The sequence below is a fragment of the Sceloporus undulatus genome, chromosome 6 (genome assembly GCF_019175285.1).
Source record: "Sceloporus undulatus isolate JIND9_A2432 ecotype Alabama chromosome 6, SceUnd_v1.1, whole genome shotgun sequence".
Classification (NCBI taxonomy): Eukaryota; Metazoa; Chordata; class Lepidosauria; order Squamata; family Phrynosomatidae; genus Sceloporus; species Sceloporus undulatus.
Window position 1 is genome coordinate 98,054,183 of NC_056527.1, and position 19,357 is coordinate 98,073,539.

The 19,357-nt window shown below is 41.7% G+C and overlaps 1 protein-coding gene across 1 annotated transcript in view; it reads left to right on the forward strand.

Annotated features, from left to right (window-relative positions):
- Positions 1–19,357, forward strand: part of PPFIA3 (PTPRF interacting protein alpha 3) — a 69,843-nt gene that overhangs the window by 18,433 nt on the left and 32,053 nt on the right. The window contains 4 exon segments of the mRNA XM_042476065.1: positions 11,682–11,783; positions 16,621–16,785; positions 17,125–17,199; positions 19,199–19,279. Coding sequence (XP_042331999.1) covers positions 11,682–11,783; positions 16,621–16,785; positions 17,125–17,199; positions 19,199–19,279 — 423 coding nt within the window.

The following is a 19,357-nucleotide window of genomic DNA, read 5'->3' on the forward strand; positions in this document are numbered from 1 at the left end:
CTCTCAGCTCTCATCGGATAATATGAGCATGGCCAATGGAAGGGATGATGAGAGTTCTTGTCTATTAACAAAATAAAGTGGGGGGGAGGATGTGTGTTCTAGCTCTTGTCATTTTATTCTGAGAATGAACTAGAAATGCAGCCTGATGAATTCTGCATTACCCTTGTGCACCCTCTGCAAAATAAATGGCCCCCAGATGTCCCTAAATGCCCTTTAGATGGTATGGGGACAATTTCACCATGTTTTCTGGTCTCCCTGGACCGTTTTAGGCCAAGGGAAGGCCTTTTTTTCAACAATAGGAAGTGAACAAAAGTTCCATCCTGTTTTTTAAAACAGACTTTTCCTAGGCCTAAAACACACACACACACACAAATATAGCAACCCCCCCCCCCCCCGCTCCCTGGAAGGCATTTGGGAGCAAAAACAATGCTTTGAATTGCTGTTCTTAAAAATGTCTCTGGAGGCTTCATGTGGTCACAGGCTATACAGTACTTTGTGTATCCCTGAAGTGTAGGTAGGATAGAACCAGGCTGTCTCACTGGTTCCTTGAGTGTAGTTCTTGCTAGATGTGATGGTGCATACGCACTTTTAAGTCACCTGTTGACATATGCCAACCCTATTAATTTTTCATAGGGTTTTCACAGGCAAAGAATACTCTGAGGTGGTTTTGTCAGTTCCTTCCTCTGAAATATAGGCTTGACATCCTTCTACAGTTCCCTGCCCTGAGAATCCTTAGTCATAAATATGAGACCACCAACTCATGGCTCACAAGCAGCAGCTTTTATTTTTAATGTCATTTAGACATTGTCACTTGTATAAATAGAGAGCAGGCTACAGATGTAGGCAGTGGGATGGTGTGAAGACTTACAGGTACTAGGATGCTATCTTAGAGGTAGCTCCTTGTCATGTCAGGATGCTAAGGGAAACTGAGGAACAGGGCCAAGGGAAGATCATGCTTCACTAGAGAGCTGGCTGAAAGACACCGGGAGGGGCGGAAAAGAAGAGCTGAACTGCAGTATAAGTCTATGCTTATATGGATGATAGGTGTTGAAAAATATAGAGGTGCTACCACCCTTCTCTTATGGGACACAGTACACAATAACGTTCTATAGTCTTTATTTTGCTAAGAAATAAGGGCCAGTCTTCTCCATCAGCTATTTAGTTGAGTATACAGTCGCCCTTCCTTTCTCGCGGACTTGGGATCCGTGTTCTGGATTACGCACAGATGGATGACCTCCATTATTCTCAGTGGGACATGCCCCCACGGTGCGCACCCCCCCTGCACTCTCACAGGGGTGCTTCCCATTGAAGCCTATGGGGCTTGAATATGTGTGAGTGTCCGTTTTCACAGGGGGTCTGGAACGGATCCTCGACAAAAACAGAGGGTCCACTGTACTAAGTAACTTTTCCTGGCCCTTCCTCACAAACCTGATAGCCTATGTACAGTCAGCCTCGCATATCCACATTTTTTTCCTTCATGGATTCAGGCATCCACAGCTTGAAAATATTTTTAAAATATATCAGTTCCAAAAAGCAAACCTTGGTTTTGCCATTTTATGTAAGGGAAACCATTTTACTATGCCATTATATTTAAAGGGCTTGAGCATCCACAAGCTTTGGCATCCATTTGGGGGGGGGGGTGTCCTGAAACCAAACCTCAATGGACACCAAGGGCCCAGTGTAAATGTAAATACATTTAGGTTGCATTTAGGTTACCATCTAAAAAGGGCTCCTAAGGTTGGGAACCACTGATATATAGGAATTAAGCTTTATGAGTAACATTAGTACAAAAAACATTACTAAGGATTCGGTATGGTATGGTATGGTATGGTATGGGAGAAGGTCAGTTGGGGGGAATGACATCATGAGTTACCACAGTGGGTGATGCCAACGCTAATGACGCCACTGCCTATGTAGCTGATACCTGGTAAAGTAGTTTGTGGGGAGAGTTGCAATTGTGGCTCCTCTTCTGTATTCGTGATCATATACTGAACTAAGTAGCTGATGCAGAATACTGGCCAAAGTTGCATAGTACAAATATTAAGAAAAAGAAAACTTTCATAATGTGAGCTGTGGGGTATTGTTTTGACCTTAATGAGAATTTTCATATGTAATATGTCTTGTCCCATTAGAGTGTGCAGAATCAAGCGTGTTCCACGCTTAACACCCAGAAGTAAACTAAAATCAGATAAAACAGAATAAAATGTACATTTCTTATACAGTACTGGGTTGTATTAATATTAATGATAAGAATTGACCCCATTTAATTTGATATTAATTCCACCTTCAAGAACAGATTTCATGTTCCTATCTACATACAACTGAAGTGTGTCACATTAGCTTTGTTGCAGGAGTTCCCATCATCCTTGTCATTGTCCATGCTGGCTAGGTGAAATTAATGTGCCTAATTTTTGAGGAAGCATGGAAATTTAGGATCCTATAGAAGAAGTCAGTGTGGTGTAGTGGTTTGAGCATTGGACTAGAACTCTGGAAACCAGGGTTTGAATCCCCTCTCAGCCATGGAAACCCACTGGGTGACCTTGGGCAAGTCACATTCTGTCAGCCTCAGGGGATGCAAAAGCAAACCCCCTCTAAACAAATTTTGCCAAGAATTTCCCATGATAGGTTCTCCTTAGGGTCGTCATAACTCTAATGACTTGAATGCACACAAGAACAAAAACAACAACATAGATCCAACACCATCCAAATGTAACTTCAGAGTGCCTTTCTTTGGACTGTACAACCAGCAGAAGCACCACCAAGTCCTTTTATACCTCTGGAGCTTTCCAAACACATTCTGGGGTGAGACCTCTTCATATACGAACCCTTGCACTCCAGACAGGCTAGGATAGCTTTGCTCTTTGGTTGAGATACAAAGTTTTAATCAGCTAATAACTCTTTAATTTAGTTCTAGGAGCCTTATCAGACTAGACGAATCTTGCTCAGAAATGGGATTTTAAAAGTAGAAAAAAAACCCGCAAATGTGGGAGGTTTTTTCAGACGCATTTGCACCAAGCAGCAAAAATAAAGTTCCCGAAAGTAAAAAGGTGTTCTTGTTGTCCACTTTCCATTCACTTTGTTTTCGCATTATTGCTGTTTGGAAGAAACATCATCCAAAAAACCTCCTGCATTTGCAGGTCTCGCACAATCCATTGCCACTGTCCATTTTGCTAAGGCACCTAGCCAATGAAGTCCAAAATATTTAGAAAGTCAGAAGTCTTCAGTCTTTCTTTAAATGCTTGACTACCTTGATATTTTACAAATTAGTCTGATATTCTACTTTTTTAAAAAGCAAATAAGAGTCTATGTGTGCATGGCTCTCTCAATGGCTGCTCCTAGGTGTGTAAGCTCCTTCCCTAGGGAGGCTTAGGATGGCTCCCTCTTTGCCCTCCTTATACTGGCAAGAGTTTTCACCTTTCTGTCCCAACAGACTGCAAAAGCTTTTAATTATGTGCTGTTTTGTTAATTTGTATCCTTTCTTAATGGATATGTTTTAAATGGTTTTAATTCTATGGATACTTTAATTGCTCTTTAGCAATAATTTTTACAATTTTTAAAAAACATATGCCTTTGTAATTATTTTTAACTGTATTGATTTTAATTTTTGTAATCCATCTTGAGTCTCAGTATTGGGGGGAAAAAGTGGGATATAAATGAATTATAGTAATCATCTTTATAATCTTCATATTCTTAAAAGAAATACACATTTAAGAGACAAACAGGCTTTTCCCTGGTTGATGCAGTGCTTTTAATATTTAAGAAAGTGATCATATTGTGTGGCCGGATTGGAACCAGGCAGTATTATACTTATGTGGCCCTTCACTAGCTTTGGGATTGCACCTCCCATAATCCTTCACCATTGGCTGTAGTGTCTGGGACTGATGGGAACTGTAGGCCAGAAAAGTTTGGAGGGCCACTATTGCCCACTCCCTGCTCTAAGCAGGATTCTTCCTTTGTATATATAAAATGGTGGTTGTCCTTGCACATGCATGCTCACACAAGTGCATAGAAACCAAGCACTATTATCTCAAGTTGTTAACAACAAGTTGATAGCAACTGGAAGAGTTGCTCCTTTTCCTGCTTAAAACAAAAGTCATGGTATGGGATGAAGTGGAAAAAATCACAGGTAGATTAGCAAAGTGAATACAGTTACAGTTTGCTTTGTCACTCCAGTACTAGGCAGGAAGACAGAGATGGCCAGCACTAAAATAATCATAGAAATACATTCAGCTAGGATTGAATGTCCATTTCAGATGCCCCCAGAACTTTAATTTAAGGATTAAGCAGATAGGGAATGAAAAGCCTAGGGAATGAAAGACCTTATTAAATGTAACGTCTGTGAAAATCTGCATAACTGCAACTGTGCTGTGGTCCATAACATTTAATATAGAATCCAATGGCCTTATTAGAATTCTGAAAGCATCAAATTGTCTTCCCACACCTTGCTTCAAAGAAAGTCCTAACCTAAACAGATACGATCCTGATAATGCATTCATGCTTTGGGTTTTGTTTTGGGGTTTTAAAGAAAGTGGGCTAGAGAAAAAAATCTGGATAGCTTGGGGTCTAGGACAACAATGGCATGGTTCTGTGCTTTTTAGTTGTTTACAACTTGTGATGACCCCAAGGTAAACATATCACAGGGTTTTCTTGGCAAATTTGCCACATTTAACCTTCTTGGCAAGACTTGTTCAGAGGAAATTTGCCATTGCCTCCTTTGAGGCTGAGAGAGTGCAACCTATCACCTATTGAGTTTCCAGGGCTGAGTAGGGATTCAAACTGTGGTCTTCCAGAGTCTTGGTCCAGCATTCAGACCACTCTACCACACTGGATCTCTAGGCTGTTTCCAGACAAGCCTCTTGTCACAGCATCACCCTGCCTCATTCATGGAATTTAACAGTGGGAATCAGAAAACGTTGTTTTTCCATGTCCTTGCTTTGCTTTCTTGGCAGAAAAAAAGGTCTGCCAAGGTCAACTATGCAGGAGCTAGACAAGGTCCTGAAATGTAATGAAATATAACTGAATACCAAAGTCAGAATCATTTATGCCATAGAATTTCAGGTGTTTATGTATGGTTGTGAAAGCTGACAGAAAGAGAACCGACTCATTTGAAATGTGGTGCTGGAGGATAGATATTCTAGACTTCCAAAAAAACCCAAACAAATTGGTCCAAGAGAAAATTAGGCCTGAACTCTCACCAGAAATAAGTATAACCTGGGACTATCATACTTTGGACACGTCATAACTTACTGAAAAATACAATAATGCTTACTAAAGATGAAGGCAGCAGGAAAGGGGATGAGCACATGACAGACTGAATAATTCAGTTGAGGAAGCCACATAGATCCAACACTTGAGCTGGCAAAACCATCACAATATTGTTAATAGTGCTCTTTTGGAGGTCTGTCATTCACAGCGTTTCCATAAGTTAAAGATGACTGGACAACATATAATAATAACAAGGAAGAAAAAATGGAAAAGCTATACAGTGTCATTTGATTTGTATACAGTAGGTCCTGGGTATCAGCTGGGGTTTGGTTCCAGGACTTCACATGGATAGCAAAATCTGTGGATGCTCAAGTCCCATTAAATACAATGGATAGTAAAATGGTGACCTTCATATAAAATGGCAAAATCAAAATCAGCTGATCAGCTTTTTGGAATTTATATATTCTTTGAATATTTTCAAGTCGTGGATACTTGAATCCATGGATATGGAAGGCCAATTATACTAGCAGACCCCTGGAGGCATTATTTCTGGTCAGTTAAAAAAAGCCAGGAACAATAGGGGGAAAACATGGGAAGGTTACAACCTGAAGATAGTAAATTTGCATGAATGAGGCAATTTAGTTGCATCATAAAAGCCTCACATGGAATTAACTAGCAACTTGAGTCTGTGGGCTTTTTTTTTTAAAAAAAAAAAAGACATTCCAATAATTACCAAAGCACAGAATTTAAAACATACAAAAGCAAGTATAAAATATTTATTTCCATATTTTCTAGATTGACATCTTTGGACAGGAGTATTGAGGCATCTACAGATAAGATATTGTTTTCATCTCTGCTCACTGACCTTACCTTGCAAACTGGTATTTCTCTAAAGTGCAAATAAAAGGGTTCAATACTATAAACTACCTTCAGGCCATTGTATTTTCAAAAAGTGGTAGACAAGTGTGGGAAGAATGGTTATACCTGTAGTAAGCTTGTAGGCACAGACTATCCTCTTTATCTTTTTACAGTTCTTTGAACACATTGTTGGACTGCAGCTCTCATGATACCTAATTATCAGTTATGCTGGCTAGGGTTGATATGAGTTGCATTCCAACAACATCTACAGAGCCATACAATCCCCATCTGCTTTAGATGCTTTATAAACAAATAGGATGCTAACTTTACTCTGTAAATCAGCTACTTTTGCATCTTTCCAGATGATGGGTTTTGCATTACGGTAAATATTGCACACTTATATCATGATTGAATGGAAAAGAAATAAAAAGTAATGCAAAATTATCACTGTGAAATGGTGACCACAGAACTACGAAATTAAACGTATAAAAATGGTAGTTTGCCCAGATTGTTCAACTGTAACTTAAATTCAAAAGGCAAAATTTATCAAAATTTAGATGTCTGATTAAAAGAAAGCCAGAAGTTCAATTAAAAGGCTTGTGTCCCTTCAGCAGAGTTGAAAGGCATTTAAAACCACTGTGACAGAGCATCAAAATATATGCTTAGATGAAAAACATACAAGCCAACTGTGGAGGTACCAATGTGATCAAACAATAGGTTCAAGGAAGCTTTTTAAAAAGATGATAGCAGTCATGCCCAGGGAAAACTAATCTTACATATTTGTGGCAGGAATCTGCTGTGTACAGCACTGATCGGCTGATGTTTGTGACATCAGACATGTTTCTCACTTAGGCAGTTTTTCAACCTTTTAAAAAAATATTGAAAGAAAGCAATAAGCAAATTGGATAAACTTGCAAGCTGTGTGTTTAAAATAAGCAAACAACCCACCTGAAGTATGTGGGAAAGTGTAAGACAGATGACTAAATCAGCATATGAATTGCTGGTAAATACATCTGTCCAGTGAATTGTAAAGCCATTGAGGTGGGAGAGTGGGAGCTGCACTTAACCCTGAAGAAGAGAAGAAGACAGCCTTGTTTTAAGTGACATTTGCATTCACACTTAAGGTCTTCAGCAATGCAAGCAAAAAGCTGCCTGCTGGGTTTTTACACTCAGCATTTGGGATATCTCTGGGGGAAAAGTTGGAGGCATAAAAGGCATATGGCCTAAATACCCTAAACACACCAGATTTGGCAAAACCACCTCTGACTATTCCTTGCCATGAATTCCCCATGAAATTCATTGGGTTGCCATAAGTGGACAGGGACCTTGAAGGCACACACACACACACACATACAGATGACATATGCTGTGAAACTTGGATGGCGAGTAGGCTGTACAAGGTAGCCTACTGGGTTCCTTTTGATCCCAATTTTATTAAAAGTAATCCAAGAAGAAATAATTGCCTGAATTGGAGGAGGTCTCTCGTTCATAGGGTTGCCATAAACTGAAGTCAGCTTGATGGCAGTTAACAAAGGCAATAATAACGCCAACATTTCTGCTGGAGTGATGGTAGTAGGGTAGACTAACATGCTAAACCAAGTATTTGTTTCTCCAATTGTCTTGATTTGACAGGAACAGTCCTGATTAATTTTATGTTACCTCACTTCTTCACTTGCTTTTAAAATGTCCCTATTACTGTCTCATAAAATCATAGAATCATAAAGTTGGAAGAGACCGCAAGGGCCATCAAGTCCAACCCCCTGCCATGCAGGAAATCACAATCAAAGCATCCCCGAGAGATGGCCATCCAGCCTCTGCTTAAAGACCTCCAAGGAAGGAGACTTCACCACTCTCCGAGGGAGTTTGTTCCACTGTTGAACAGCCCTTACTGTCAGGAAGTTCCTCCTAATATTGAGGTGGAATCTCTTTTCCTGTAGCTTGCATCAATTGTTCCAGGTCCTAGTCTCTGGAGCAGCAGAAAACAAGTCTCTTTCTCCCACTTTTCCCTCTTTATCTTCAGCTTGCTAGCTGCTGCAAATGGAGCTCAGATTGGAAAAAATATCTTGTGCTCAATTAATTCATCAGTAGGGAGAGGAGAGAAGGGAATGAAATCTTGCCCTTCCCAATAGGCTCAGGCAAAAGCCAATTTCTGCAGCCTCTCCTAGATTGTGTTTTTTTCTTCATTAATAAGTTTTGCCAACTTGACCACACTCTGATGTTAAAGTACTTGGCCACATATAGCAGGTTTTCACTTGCTAAATGTTGGTGGGTATGTATGGGTACCGATGATACAAAAGTGTTAGATGTTGTTGTTTTCTGCTCTAGTCCATTGGCTTTCAGCCTGGTCAATTGCACCATTACCACTGCAATAATTCTCTCAGTTGGGCTAGAGTGGGAGACATCAATTATGGCTAGTCTAGGGCTGATTTTCTTCCACAAGAACTTATGATGCTACCAAATTCTCCCTCTTTTCCTCCAGTGATAACATTTCACCTTCAGCATTTCACAGATGACAACCAGGAGACATATAAGGCCAGGCAACATCAGAATGTGGTGAAGATGGGGAAAGGTATTATTGAGGAAGAGCACACAGGCCAGGAGAGGTTGCAGCAGTTTGCTTTTGCCTGAGTCTACAGGGAAGAGCAAGATTCTGCCCGCTCCTGTCCTCCCCCAACCCTAGTTAATTTAATGCAAACTACCTCAACAATTTGCTCTTCCCTGTAGCCTCACTCACATCTTGCTCTTCCCTGTAGACTCAGGCAAAAACAAACTGCTGCAGCTATTCTGGGCCTCTGTGTTCTTCAATTTCCAACCATTGAAGTAAACTGAGGATAATGGAGGAGGGGGGATGGAAGCAAGAAAGAGAAACTGGGACATTTTAAAAGCAGCTGAAAAAGTAGGACCATACAGAATGAATTGGGACTGTCCCTGCCAAATCAGGAGAATTGAAAGGTGTGCAGTGGAAGGGGCCCAAATCATTTCTGGTCTTGAAAAATTAAGTTAAAAGAGAGGACTCTAGCAATCTATATAAAAGGTGGATTGTTTCTCCTCAATGCTTCCAGGAGAGGTCAAAGGCCCTAAACAGTCTTGAGGTTGTGTGTGGCTGCAGGGCTACAGTTTGCCTACCACTGGGATGGGAAGGAGGAATATGTGAGAGCACTCTCTGTTTCACCTTTATTAATGGAGGAATTGAGACCGATGTTAAACTGGATGTCTATAATCAGAGTTGACTATTTATAATGGGTGGGCTAAGTGCAGACAGTATATTTTCAAATGGCCCAAGGTTCAAAAGATTTTCCCATTTTTTAAAAATAATAATATATTGTGACCTTAAAATGCCTCCAGAATTCTCTATGGGTTGTGAAGGGTAATTTAAACATGTTTTTGCCTCCCCTGACATTTTTGGCTCAAAGGGATGAAACCCACTGTCTCTTCCCCAGAGGAATGCAAAGGCAACCCCCTTTGAACAAATCCTGCTAAGAAAAGCCCATGATAAGGTCTCCTTAGGGTTGCCATAAGTCAGAAATATCTAGAAGGTGACAACAGCTACAACAACAACAACAAGCCCTTTTTTAAAAAATGAATTGATCTGGGAGTGACTTCTGGGTCACTTCATGCCATAAAATTTCTCTCCTGGGCCTCAAATGTGGTGAAATAATGCACTGCAGACTGTGTTTCAGGGGCATTTGGAGGACAAAAATTATTTTTGCCAGAGATGTAGCAAAAGGTGCAACCCTACAAATCCCTAACCCTCAAACTAGTGCTAATTTGAAATATAAAGATGTCATGGTTTTTGTTGTTTTTCTGTTATTTTGAGGCTGAAATTATTAAAATAAAATATTGAAAGATCTAATTCTGAATCTTCTCTAATGTGATACTATTAAGTAGAGCTTTGTAAATTACTTTTACAGACTAAACCTGCCAGACTTTCCTAGGCATTATGGCCTCTGGCAATACTATCTGGGGGATTCTGAGCATTGTAGTTCAAAAAAGTATTTTTCCCAGGGTCTGGTTAACTGGGGGTTGAGCCATGTAGATGTTTCCATCTAGTGGCTGAGCAGTATAATGGCTCAAACTGAAAATCACACTGGAGGCAAAAGTTAGGTCTGTGGGATGCTTTTAAAGAACATTACATTTCTCTTCTCCTGTTATTTTAAATGCATGGAACCTAGTGTTTCAAGATGAGAAAACACAAACTTGCAATCATTCTTTTCAAGTCTGTAATTTTAGGTATGCAAGTCTCCAAATGAGTTCCTCTTGCTATAGCTTCAGGATACAGAACTTGCAGCTATGGTTAGGAGGACCATTTCTTACTCATTTGTTCATTTCAGAAACTCCCCTATGAAGACTTTGGACTCTACATGTTTTCTTCTCCTCATTCATCATGCACTTTGATTCCTACTCTTCCTTCCTGGCTCATAATATCCATACTTTGTTAACATCCCAAGCAGGCAAACTGTGATTGCCGTGATTTATAGTACTTTCCAATTCTGTTTTGCATGGATCACTGTGGCTTTTGGTAGCCACCTTGTGCTTGATTTGGATGCTGTAATAGGCTGCAGATGAACCAGTAAATGAGTGTGGGATATTTAGCCTGCAAGAGAGGCCAAGCCATTACCTCTGAGCCAATTCATTCTTAGTTAATATAATAATAGGTCATTTGCAGTCCATTGGAATTTGCTCAGTAAGACACTAGGTAGTGTCAGCTTGTGGCTTATTGAATTCTAACTTCTTGTATTTGAATGTGTCCCTGCCATTTGGAAGGCACAGCTTGCTTGTTGGCTTATGAACAACATACTGTATATATTCATGTATAAGTCTAGAAATTTTTGTCAAAAAATTGACCCTAAAAGGTTGGATTGACTTATCCATGGGTCATTGTAAGTACTGGGCTTTAACTATTATCAAAAAATGAACCATCCCCTGGTGAAAGGTTAAAGATTAGTCCATCCTCGGAGCACCTAAATGAAGCATCAACCCTTTTACTCTCTCATCCATCCAGCCTCAAGGGGAGCAGAAACAGTTATGCCTGCTGGAATTTTGTAAGTTCGTTCACATCATTTTTCTTTGCTTCATCCTTTACATCCTTTGTTACATGCCCCTAGGTTTCACCCTCAATTTATTCATGGGTGATATCAAAATCCATAATTTTGGCCCTTGACTTGTATATACGGAGCAATGATTTGTTGTTGCATCCACATCCTGTTTAAACCATGGATTATTGTTACATCCAGGAGAAGAACTGTGGCTTGTCACTATTTTGTTTTTCCATCAGCCAGCCCTGAAAAAAGGAACCAACAAAAGGGACAACAGAGAACCAAGTTATAATGGAAGAGAACAAACAAATGTGCTAAATCTAATAACTTTTAGAGGACTGGAAAAAAAACCACAACCATTCTATTTTTTCAAGAAAATTCTGCACAATGATAAGGAATATGTAGCCCATCTGATGTTACTGGACTGCAGCTCCCATGATTTATATCACCATTGTCTGTGCTGGTTGGGGTTGATAGGATTTATTGGAAGGCCTTGAGTTCCTCACTCCTGTGGTAGTCCAAGGTGAAAAGATAGAATTGCCATTGTTTTTCCACACAACAATGACCTGTCTTCTCCACTAGGAATTTGCTGCACTTACTAAGGAACTCAACTTGTGCCGGGAACAACTGTCAGAGCGTGAGGAAGAGATATCAGAGCTGAAGGCAGAACGAAACAACACGCGGGTGAGTGGGGAAAGGTTGTGGAGGACTGGCTAACAATTTTGTTTTGAAACCCAGAATTTGCCAGATACTTGTATTTTGCATGTTGTTATTGCTATATTTATTCATAAACATTTGTATAAAAAGGCAGGGGCCTTTTCCCCAGTTTGAGCCTCAAAGGTTGCTTACAACATATTAAAAAACAAATACGGTAGTTAAAAATTCACAATATGTAAAAGTTAAAAAGTGATTAAACTATCAAAAAATTAAAACCAATTAAAATATAAACCATTAAAACACACACACACACACACACACACACAGACCCTAGCACAACAAATAGAAAAATCCAGCACATTGATTGGATAGGATGGGCCTTGTACAGTCAGTTCTCAAAGGCCTGTTGAAACAGAAAAATCTTCACTTGCCTTTGGAAAGATACTAGGGTAGGTGCCAGTCTAACCTTTCTGAGGAGGGATTATCAGAGCCTGGCAACAGCGATGGAGAAAGTCCTTCTCAGTGTTAATAATAAAATAATAATAATTAAAAAAATTATTTTTATATTGCTTTTCCGCGATGATCAAAGCGGTGTACAGAAAATGCAATAAAAACAACAATACAGAATAAAAATTTCAATAAAAACATAATAATAACACTATATTAAAACATTGCATTAAACAAATAAAATCAATTACCCCAAATCAAAGCCAGCTGAATTGTTAATCCATGATGCCAGTACATATAGGGGGAAGCCACATAGTATCAAGGGACATGGGGGAAAGCCTGGTGGAAAAAAAAGGTTTTAAGCTTCTTTTTGAATAAATCCTGGGAAGTGATGGAACGGAGCTTATTGGGAAGAGTGTTCCAAATTTTAGGGGCCGAGATGGAGAAGGCCCTTTGCGAGGTTGACGCATATCTTTCGGTTGGAACCCTCAACAAGTTCTTCCCGGCTGACCTGAGTGTGCGGGGCGGATTATATGGGGAGAGGCAGTCCTCCAAGTAGCCTGGGTCCAAGCCATTTATGGCTTTATAGGTAATAACCAACACCTTGTATTGTGCCCGGAAGCGAATGGGCAGCCAATGAAGATCTTGCAGAACAGGTGTTATATGGTCGGTCCTGGAACATCCAGCGACCAATCTTGCTGCCATATTCTGCACTAATTGAAGCTTCTGGGTTTGGTACAAGGGTTGCCCCATGTAGAGCGCATTGCAGAAATCCAATTGAGAGGTTACCAGAGCATGTACCACTGTTTCAAGGTCCCCCCAGCCCAGATAGGGTCGCAGCTGGCGTATCAGCCGAAGCTGATAACAGGCGCTTCTGACCATCGCATCCACTTGAGATATCAATTGGAGCGACAATTCCAGAAGCACTCCCAAGCTGCAAACTGAGTCCTTCAGGGGGAGAGTGACCCCATTCAGGGCAGGTAGACAAATTTCACTGCTGGGACCCAGGGAGCCTATCACAAGTACTTCCGTTTTCTCTGGATTCAGACTGAGTTTGTTTTCCCTCATCCAGCCCATTACCGACTCCAAGCAGGCATTTAGAGGAGAGATGCCATGCCTAGTCACTGCAACAGTCGGAGACACAGAGAAACATATTTGGATGTCATCAGCATACTGATAACACCGCGCCCCGTGTCTCCGGATGATCTCTCCCAGCGGTTTCATGTAAATGTTAAATAGCATGGGGGACAAAATAGCTCCTTGAGGGACGCCAGATGTAAGCTCCCTCTTATCGGAGCAAGAGTCCCCCAGCTGCACCATCTGGAATCTACCCGAGAGGTAGGAGTGGAACCACTGGAGCACAGTGCCCCCGATACCCAACTCCCTCAGGCATTCCTGAAGGATACCATGGTCAATGGTATCGAAAGCCGCTGAGATGTCTAAAAGCACTAACAGAGGCACGCTACCCCCATCCGTGCCCAGACGGAGATCATCGACTAATGTGACCATGGCAGTCTCAACTCCATAGCCCGCCCGGAAGCCAGTTTGAAATGGGTCCAGAAAATCTGTTTCATCCAAGATCGCTTGAAGCTGGAAGGCAACTGCCCTCTCGATCACCTTCCCTAAAAAAGGCAGCAGCGAAACAGGTCAATAGTTGTTTCAAATCAGGGGGTCTAGAGAGGGCTTTTTTAGCAGAGGTCTAACTACTGTACTGCTAATTTTAAATTAGATGGAAATCGCCCTTCACTAAATGATGTATTAATTATGCAGCACAGCATAGATGTTACCGCAGACCCCCCCCTGAGCCATCAGCCATGAAGGACAGGGATCGAGAGAGCATGTCGTCTTCCTAACACTTCTAAGAATCTTGTCCACATCCTCGGTATTCACAAACTCAAAGTGATCCAGTTTAATAGAGTCCACGGAAGCTCTGGATGCTTCTCTTATAGGTTCTGAAAAAATGCTGGCGTCGAGATCAGCCCTTATCCAAGAGATTTTATCCGCGAAGAAGTTGTTAAATTTGTCACAGCAGGCCTTAGATGGTTCTAATATAGGGTTCGGGGGGGGTGGCAGTTGTGTCAGCTCCCTCACTACCCTGAACAGCTCTGCCAGACGCGACTCCGTGGATGCAACACGTGCAGCATAAAACGAATGTTTTGCAACACTTATTGCCACTCCGTAAGCCTTCAAAAGAGACTCAAGGAGTGTTTTGTCGGCTAAGTGCTGGTGTCTTCGCCAGTTGCGCTCTAGTCATTGCACGGCCCGCTTCCTTTCCCTGAGATCTTCTGTGCACCAGGGTTGCTTGTTGGAAGCAGGCCGGAAAGGACGCTTGGGAGCGATATTGTGTATAGCCCAGGAAAGATCTTTATCCCAGGTGTCAGTCACGGCATCAACAGAGTCGCCGTCAGTTCCAACCATTTTGGGTTCCATCAGCCTTCGAGGGTGGACCATCCTAATAGGTCCTCCATCCCCGGGGGGGATTTGGGTAGAAGCCTTTAGTCGAGCCTCAACCAGGAAATGATCCGTCCATGATAGGGCAGAGATGTTACATACCTCTGCCCACGGAGTGCCCATGTCCGTACTAAAGACGACATCGAGTGTGTTACCAGCGCAATGCGTGGGCCCTGAGACTAATTGGGACAGGCCCATGGCAGTCATGGTAGCCATGAACTCCCGAGCCGCACCTGTTGGACCTTGACTGGCCTTGAAAGGGATGTTGAGGTCCCCCAGGACCAGATGCCACAAGGCAACCTGTCCCAACTTGGTGCCTTCCCAGATAGGTTGGATATCCACCTGGCTATCATCCTCAGTCAGCATGGAAAATCATCATGCTGACTGAGGATGATGAAACTTGTAGTCCCTTACAGATGAAGATCAAGGTTACAAATGGCTGTTGGAACTTACTTGAATCCTGTGAGATTCAGGTGCATCATTGGGGTGGTAAGACAAGAGAGGAGAGAGCTGGCATCCTATGCTTCTGGCTGATGTTCAACATGGTTCCTCAACTGGGTTTGACTGGGGGTGAGCAGATCTGGGAAAAGTTATATTTTTTGAATGAAAGTGGCTATGTTGGCTGAGAGATTATGAGCCTTTTAGTCCAAAAGAAAATAAAAGAAAACACTTTTCTAAACTCTTGGTGGAAGGATGGCAATACTTTCTTCTCAGCTGTTGGCCTCATCAAGGAATGATGAGAACTTGACTTGACATTTCTGGTTGTGATGAGAAGTAGGATGCAGCAAAGCTACCAATCACATTAACTAGGTCATTTCCCGCAACTTGCTTCTTCATGTAGGCAAATTGAACTGAATGGGACCTCGCAGACATCCACAGCCAACCCCCTCTCAACCCACATGCTCTCTCTTTTTAGGGAAGCAAAGTTTATCCAAGGACCCAGTTACAGAAGAAAGTTGAAAAAATGTGTGTGTGGGTGGGTGGGTGGGTGACTTTCATTCCCAAAAAGCTACTGAGAAAATCTGACAGATATTTACAATAGCTCTATTCTACCTGGTTTTCTCCAGATGAATAATGGTCTAAATCACTCATCATCCTCTTCATTTCAAAGTGCACTGGCTGAGGATGATGAAAGTTGTTGTCCAGCTCATCTGGAAGTTGATAAACTGTAGAAGGCTGACGTGTTACATTTCGCTAATTGTTCATTATTTTATGAATCAAAGGGGAGAGCCATTTTAGATCTTTGTTTCATTTTTCCTGTTAGGACAAGAACATTCCTTCCCTCCTCCTCTCAATGTTTTTCCTAGTAAACTTCATAGATATCTGTGGTGGTCTTCAGTCTGTAGCCTTCTAGATTTCACATATATAGCCACGTTAATCTGTAGAATCAGTATGTAGAGAGATCTTGTAGCACCTTTGAGACTATCTGAAGGAAAGAAGTTGACAGAATGAGCTTTCATAGACTTAAGTCTACTTCCTCGGATGCATCTGAAGAAGTACACTTAAGTCTGCTAAAGCTTATGCTGCCAACTTTTTTCTTTCTGTTAGTCTCAAAGGTGCTACAAGATCTCTCTACATAGCCTTCTAGATGTTGTATAACCAATCCCAGCCAGCATGGATAGTGGTCTAGGATGAAGGGAGTTCCAGTCTGATATTTGGAAGGCAATCCTTTCCTCAGGCATGTGGTAGACTGTGTTATTTCACATGATAGCAAAATTGCCTTTCTGTCACGACTGCTTGAGAAGGTTGTTTCCCCACTGCAGCCTCAAATTTAATTTTCACGTTGGTGTAGGTGGTCCTTTGAAAAAGGGAAGAGAAAGACATGTTTGAGCAGCAAAGCAATGTTTTCACGGAGTTCTGGTGCTGTGGAAATTGCCGTGTCTGATATCATTCCTCTCCAGCTACATGCAGCCATAGTATTACTTGGTCAATCCCTGAGCTACCTTCTTTGTTTATGTCTCGCCAGCTGCTGCTAGAACACCTGGAATGCCTTGTCTCACGACATGAACGCTCCCTCCGCATGACGGTGGTGAAACGACAAGCCCAGTCACCGGCTGGTGTTTCCAGTGAGGTGGAGGTGCTGAAGGCCCTCAAGTCTCTCTTTGAGCATCACAAGGCCCTGGATGAGAAGGTGAAGGCAGGGCACATTGCTGACAAGACAAGAGGTGGGCTAGAGTGGAAATTTGGCCAAGATACCAAAACCCCAAGGAGAGGCTTCGCTTGTAACAGTACTGAAGTTCGAAGTGCACCTACTTTGCCACTATACAAAGTTTTGCTTGCCAGGAGAAAGTACAGCAGCCATCTTTTGGTGATGGAAAATAGTATTTAATTGGTAGTATGGGTTGTTCCCTGAGGTACAGTCATGACATGGATTAAGGGATATGGAACTGCTGAAAATGGAGAGAGTGTGGTTCTTTCTCTACTGTTCTACTGATGCTAATTCATGCCTCTTTGTTCTGGTGCATGGCAGGTTCGAGAACGGCTGCGTGTAGCATTAGAGCGGGTTGCAGTACTGGAGGAAGAGCTGGAGATCTCCAATCAGGAGGTATGACAAAGGTTTTTCTCCCACTTGCAGTGGTAGAAGATGGACCTGAAGAATGACAGAAATGTATTTTTTGCCATGCAAACATGTGACCCTAGGGCAATACTCCAAAAGAAATTTCAAAAAGACGGTGGATTGAAATGAATAAAGGGATCATGGCATTGTGGGTTTCATTATGTTTCATGGCCCTAGGAGCCCCTGAGGTTAAGTAGAGAGTTGATTTAAAGTACCAGTGCTGGTGGATTGTATTAGTAAAAGGCTTAGAAATGATTTGGCTTGCCTTACACAGTTGTGTGAAGTCTTTCACTAAGGCAATTTTCCCCAGCCTGGGGATGCCGACTCTGTGGTGCAGCCCTGAACCTTTATGAGAGTGGTGTTTGTTCTATGCTTATGTGTAAAAGGGGCTACAAGTGGGGAGGGACCTGTCTTATAACAGTGTCCTTTGGACACTTTCCCCCACTTTCAAACAGCACCACATGCAAATCTATGCATGTTAGGACACCTGCTACCTAACGTCTGAAAATGGTACTGCAAACTTCAAACACATGAACACATCAAATGAATCCTTGACAATTAATTTTTAACATTTTAAAAGCCAAGTTACTCCAGGGCACACTCCTTTGGGTTTCCTGGTATGCATGCTAGATTTGAGGCGTCTAAATGTTATGCTCTTAGACATACTCTTTTTCTAATATTTCCATCTGTCCTTCACAATCTATAAGGAAACTTAATAGCAAAATAAAGTCTAGGCTATCAAAAATATAGATGGCAATACTATGTGTATTTAACTATTCTATTATTATTATTATTATTATTACTTGATTTTCTTATATTCTGCCTTTCTCCCAACATAGAGACTCAAAGCAACAAGCTCTATTAAACATACAGAGCAATCACACTGGTGCCACGTGCCAGCAGTGGGGTGGCCCCATCCTTTTTTTGGCTGTCATCTCACCCATTGCTGGTATGCAGGCCTTGAAATATCCAGAACCAATATGGCCCTGTCACAGCAACTATAGCAAAAGGAAATTCACAAAAAGCCTATTATGACAAAAAGGCAATTAATTATTCCAAGTGCTCTCAGAAATAGCAAGACTGTAATGTGTCATATGACTCCCATTTATGAAGGAGCCAGGCAGGTCTCCCATGGAAAAGTTTCCACAGTTTCTGTGCCAGTTCTAAGAGGTCCCTATCTCACATAGCTATGCATCTGACAGAGGGGAGAAGGTTCACATGGAGGACATCAAAAGATTATCTGTTTCTATGCAAAGGTCACTGTCAGTCTCCTAAACATGTGTTTGGCATCTACCCTCTGGACTTGTCTTCCTTTGATGCCTCATTGGTGGCAGCAGTAGTAGTCCAGCTGTCAGAAGGCCTGTGGGGAAAGCATGTTTGCTTCTGCCATGTTTTGTACCCAAGAACAAAGCTAAAGCTTTTGCATCACTAGCCGACATCTGCCCTGGCCTAAGAAGTAATTCAGTTGCCTTGTCTGCTCCCAGAAGCTACTGTTCAGTGGAAAGGCAGTCAAGTTACATGAGGGCAGTAACTTGTAAATGTTAACTGTGTGTAACTTATAAATGTTCAGGACAACACTTTTCAAAAAACCCAGACAACAAGGCCACATGCTGTCTGGGGAATACTGGGAGTTTAGTCCAAACAGGTAACATTTGCAGACTCTAAGTAGTACTATGGGTTGATTCCAGATTTCATCACACTTAGAGTGGCCTCATAGGAATCACTAGGACTTACGTCATGACTGTAAAATACATATATGTCTAAGTCCAAATTACATCTGGATCCAACCTGTGTTCATTTGTTGCAGCATAATAGACAGAATTTAATATGAGTGTTGTTTTCCTTGAGTGGAAGACACACTATGCCATGGCTGAAAGCACGTATTTTTGTCTCAGAGTCAATTGCCACCACTCTCTCATTCATTAATTTTAATTTCATTTTAGACATGACTGCATGTCCTTCTTTTTCTCCACCCTACTGTCTGCAGTCTCTCTCCCTTCGTGAGCAGCTCGCCCGACGCCGATCTGGTCTAGACGATCCCAGCAAAGATGGAGATGCCCAGATTTGTGTAAGTGATATGGAAAAGAAAATTTGAGGGGGAAGCAGGGGATAGGGGAATAAAGTGTGTGGGGAGGGTGATAGAGAA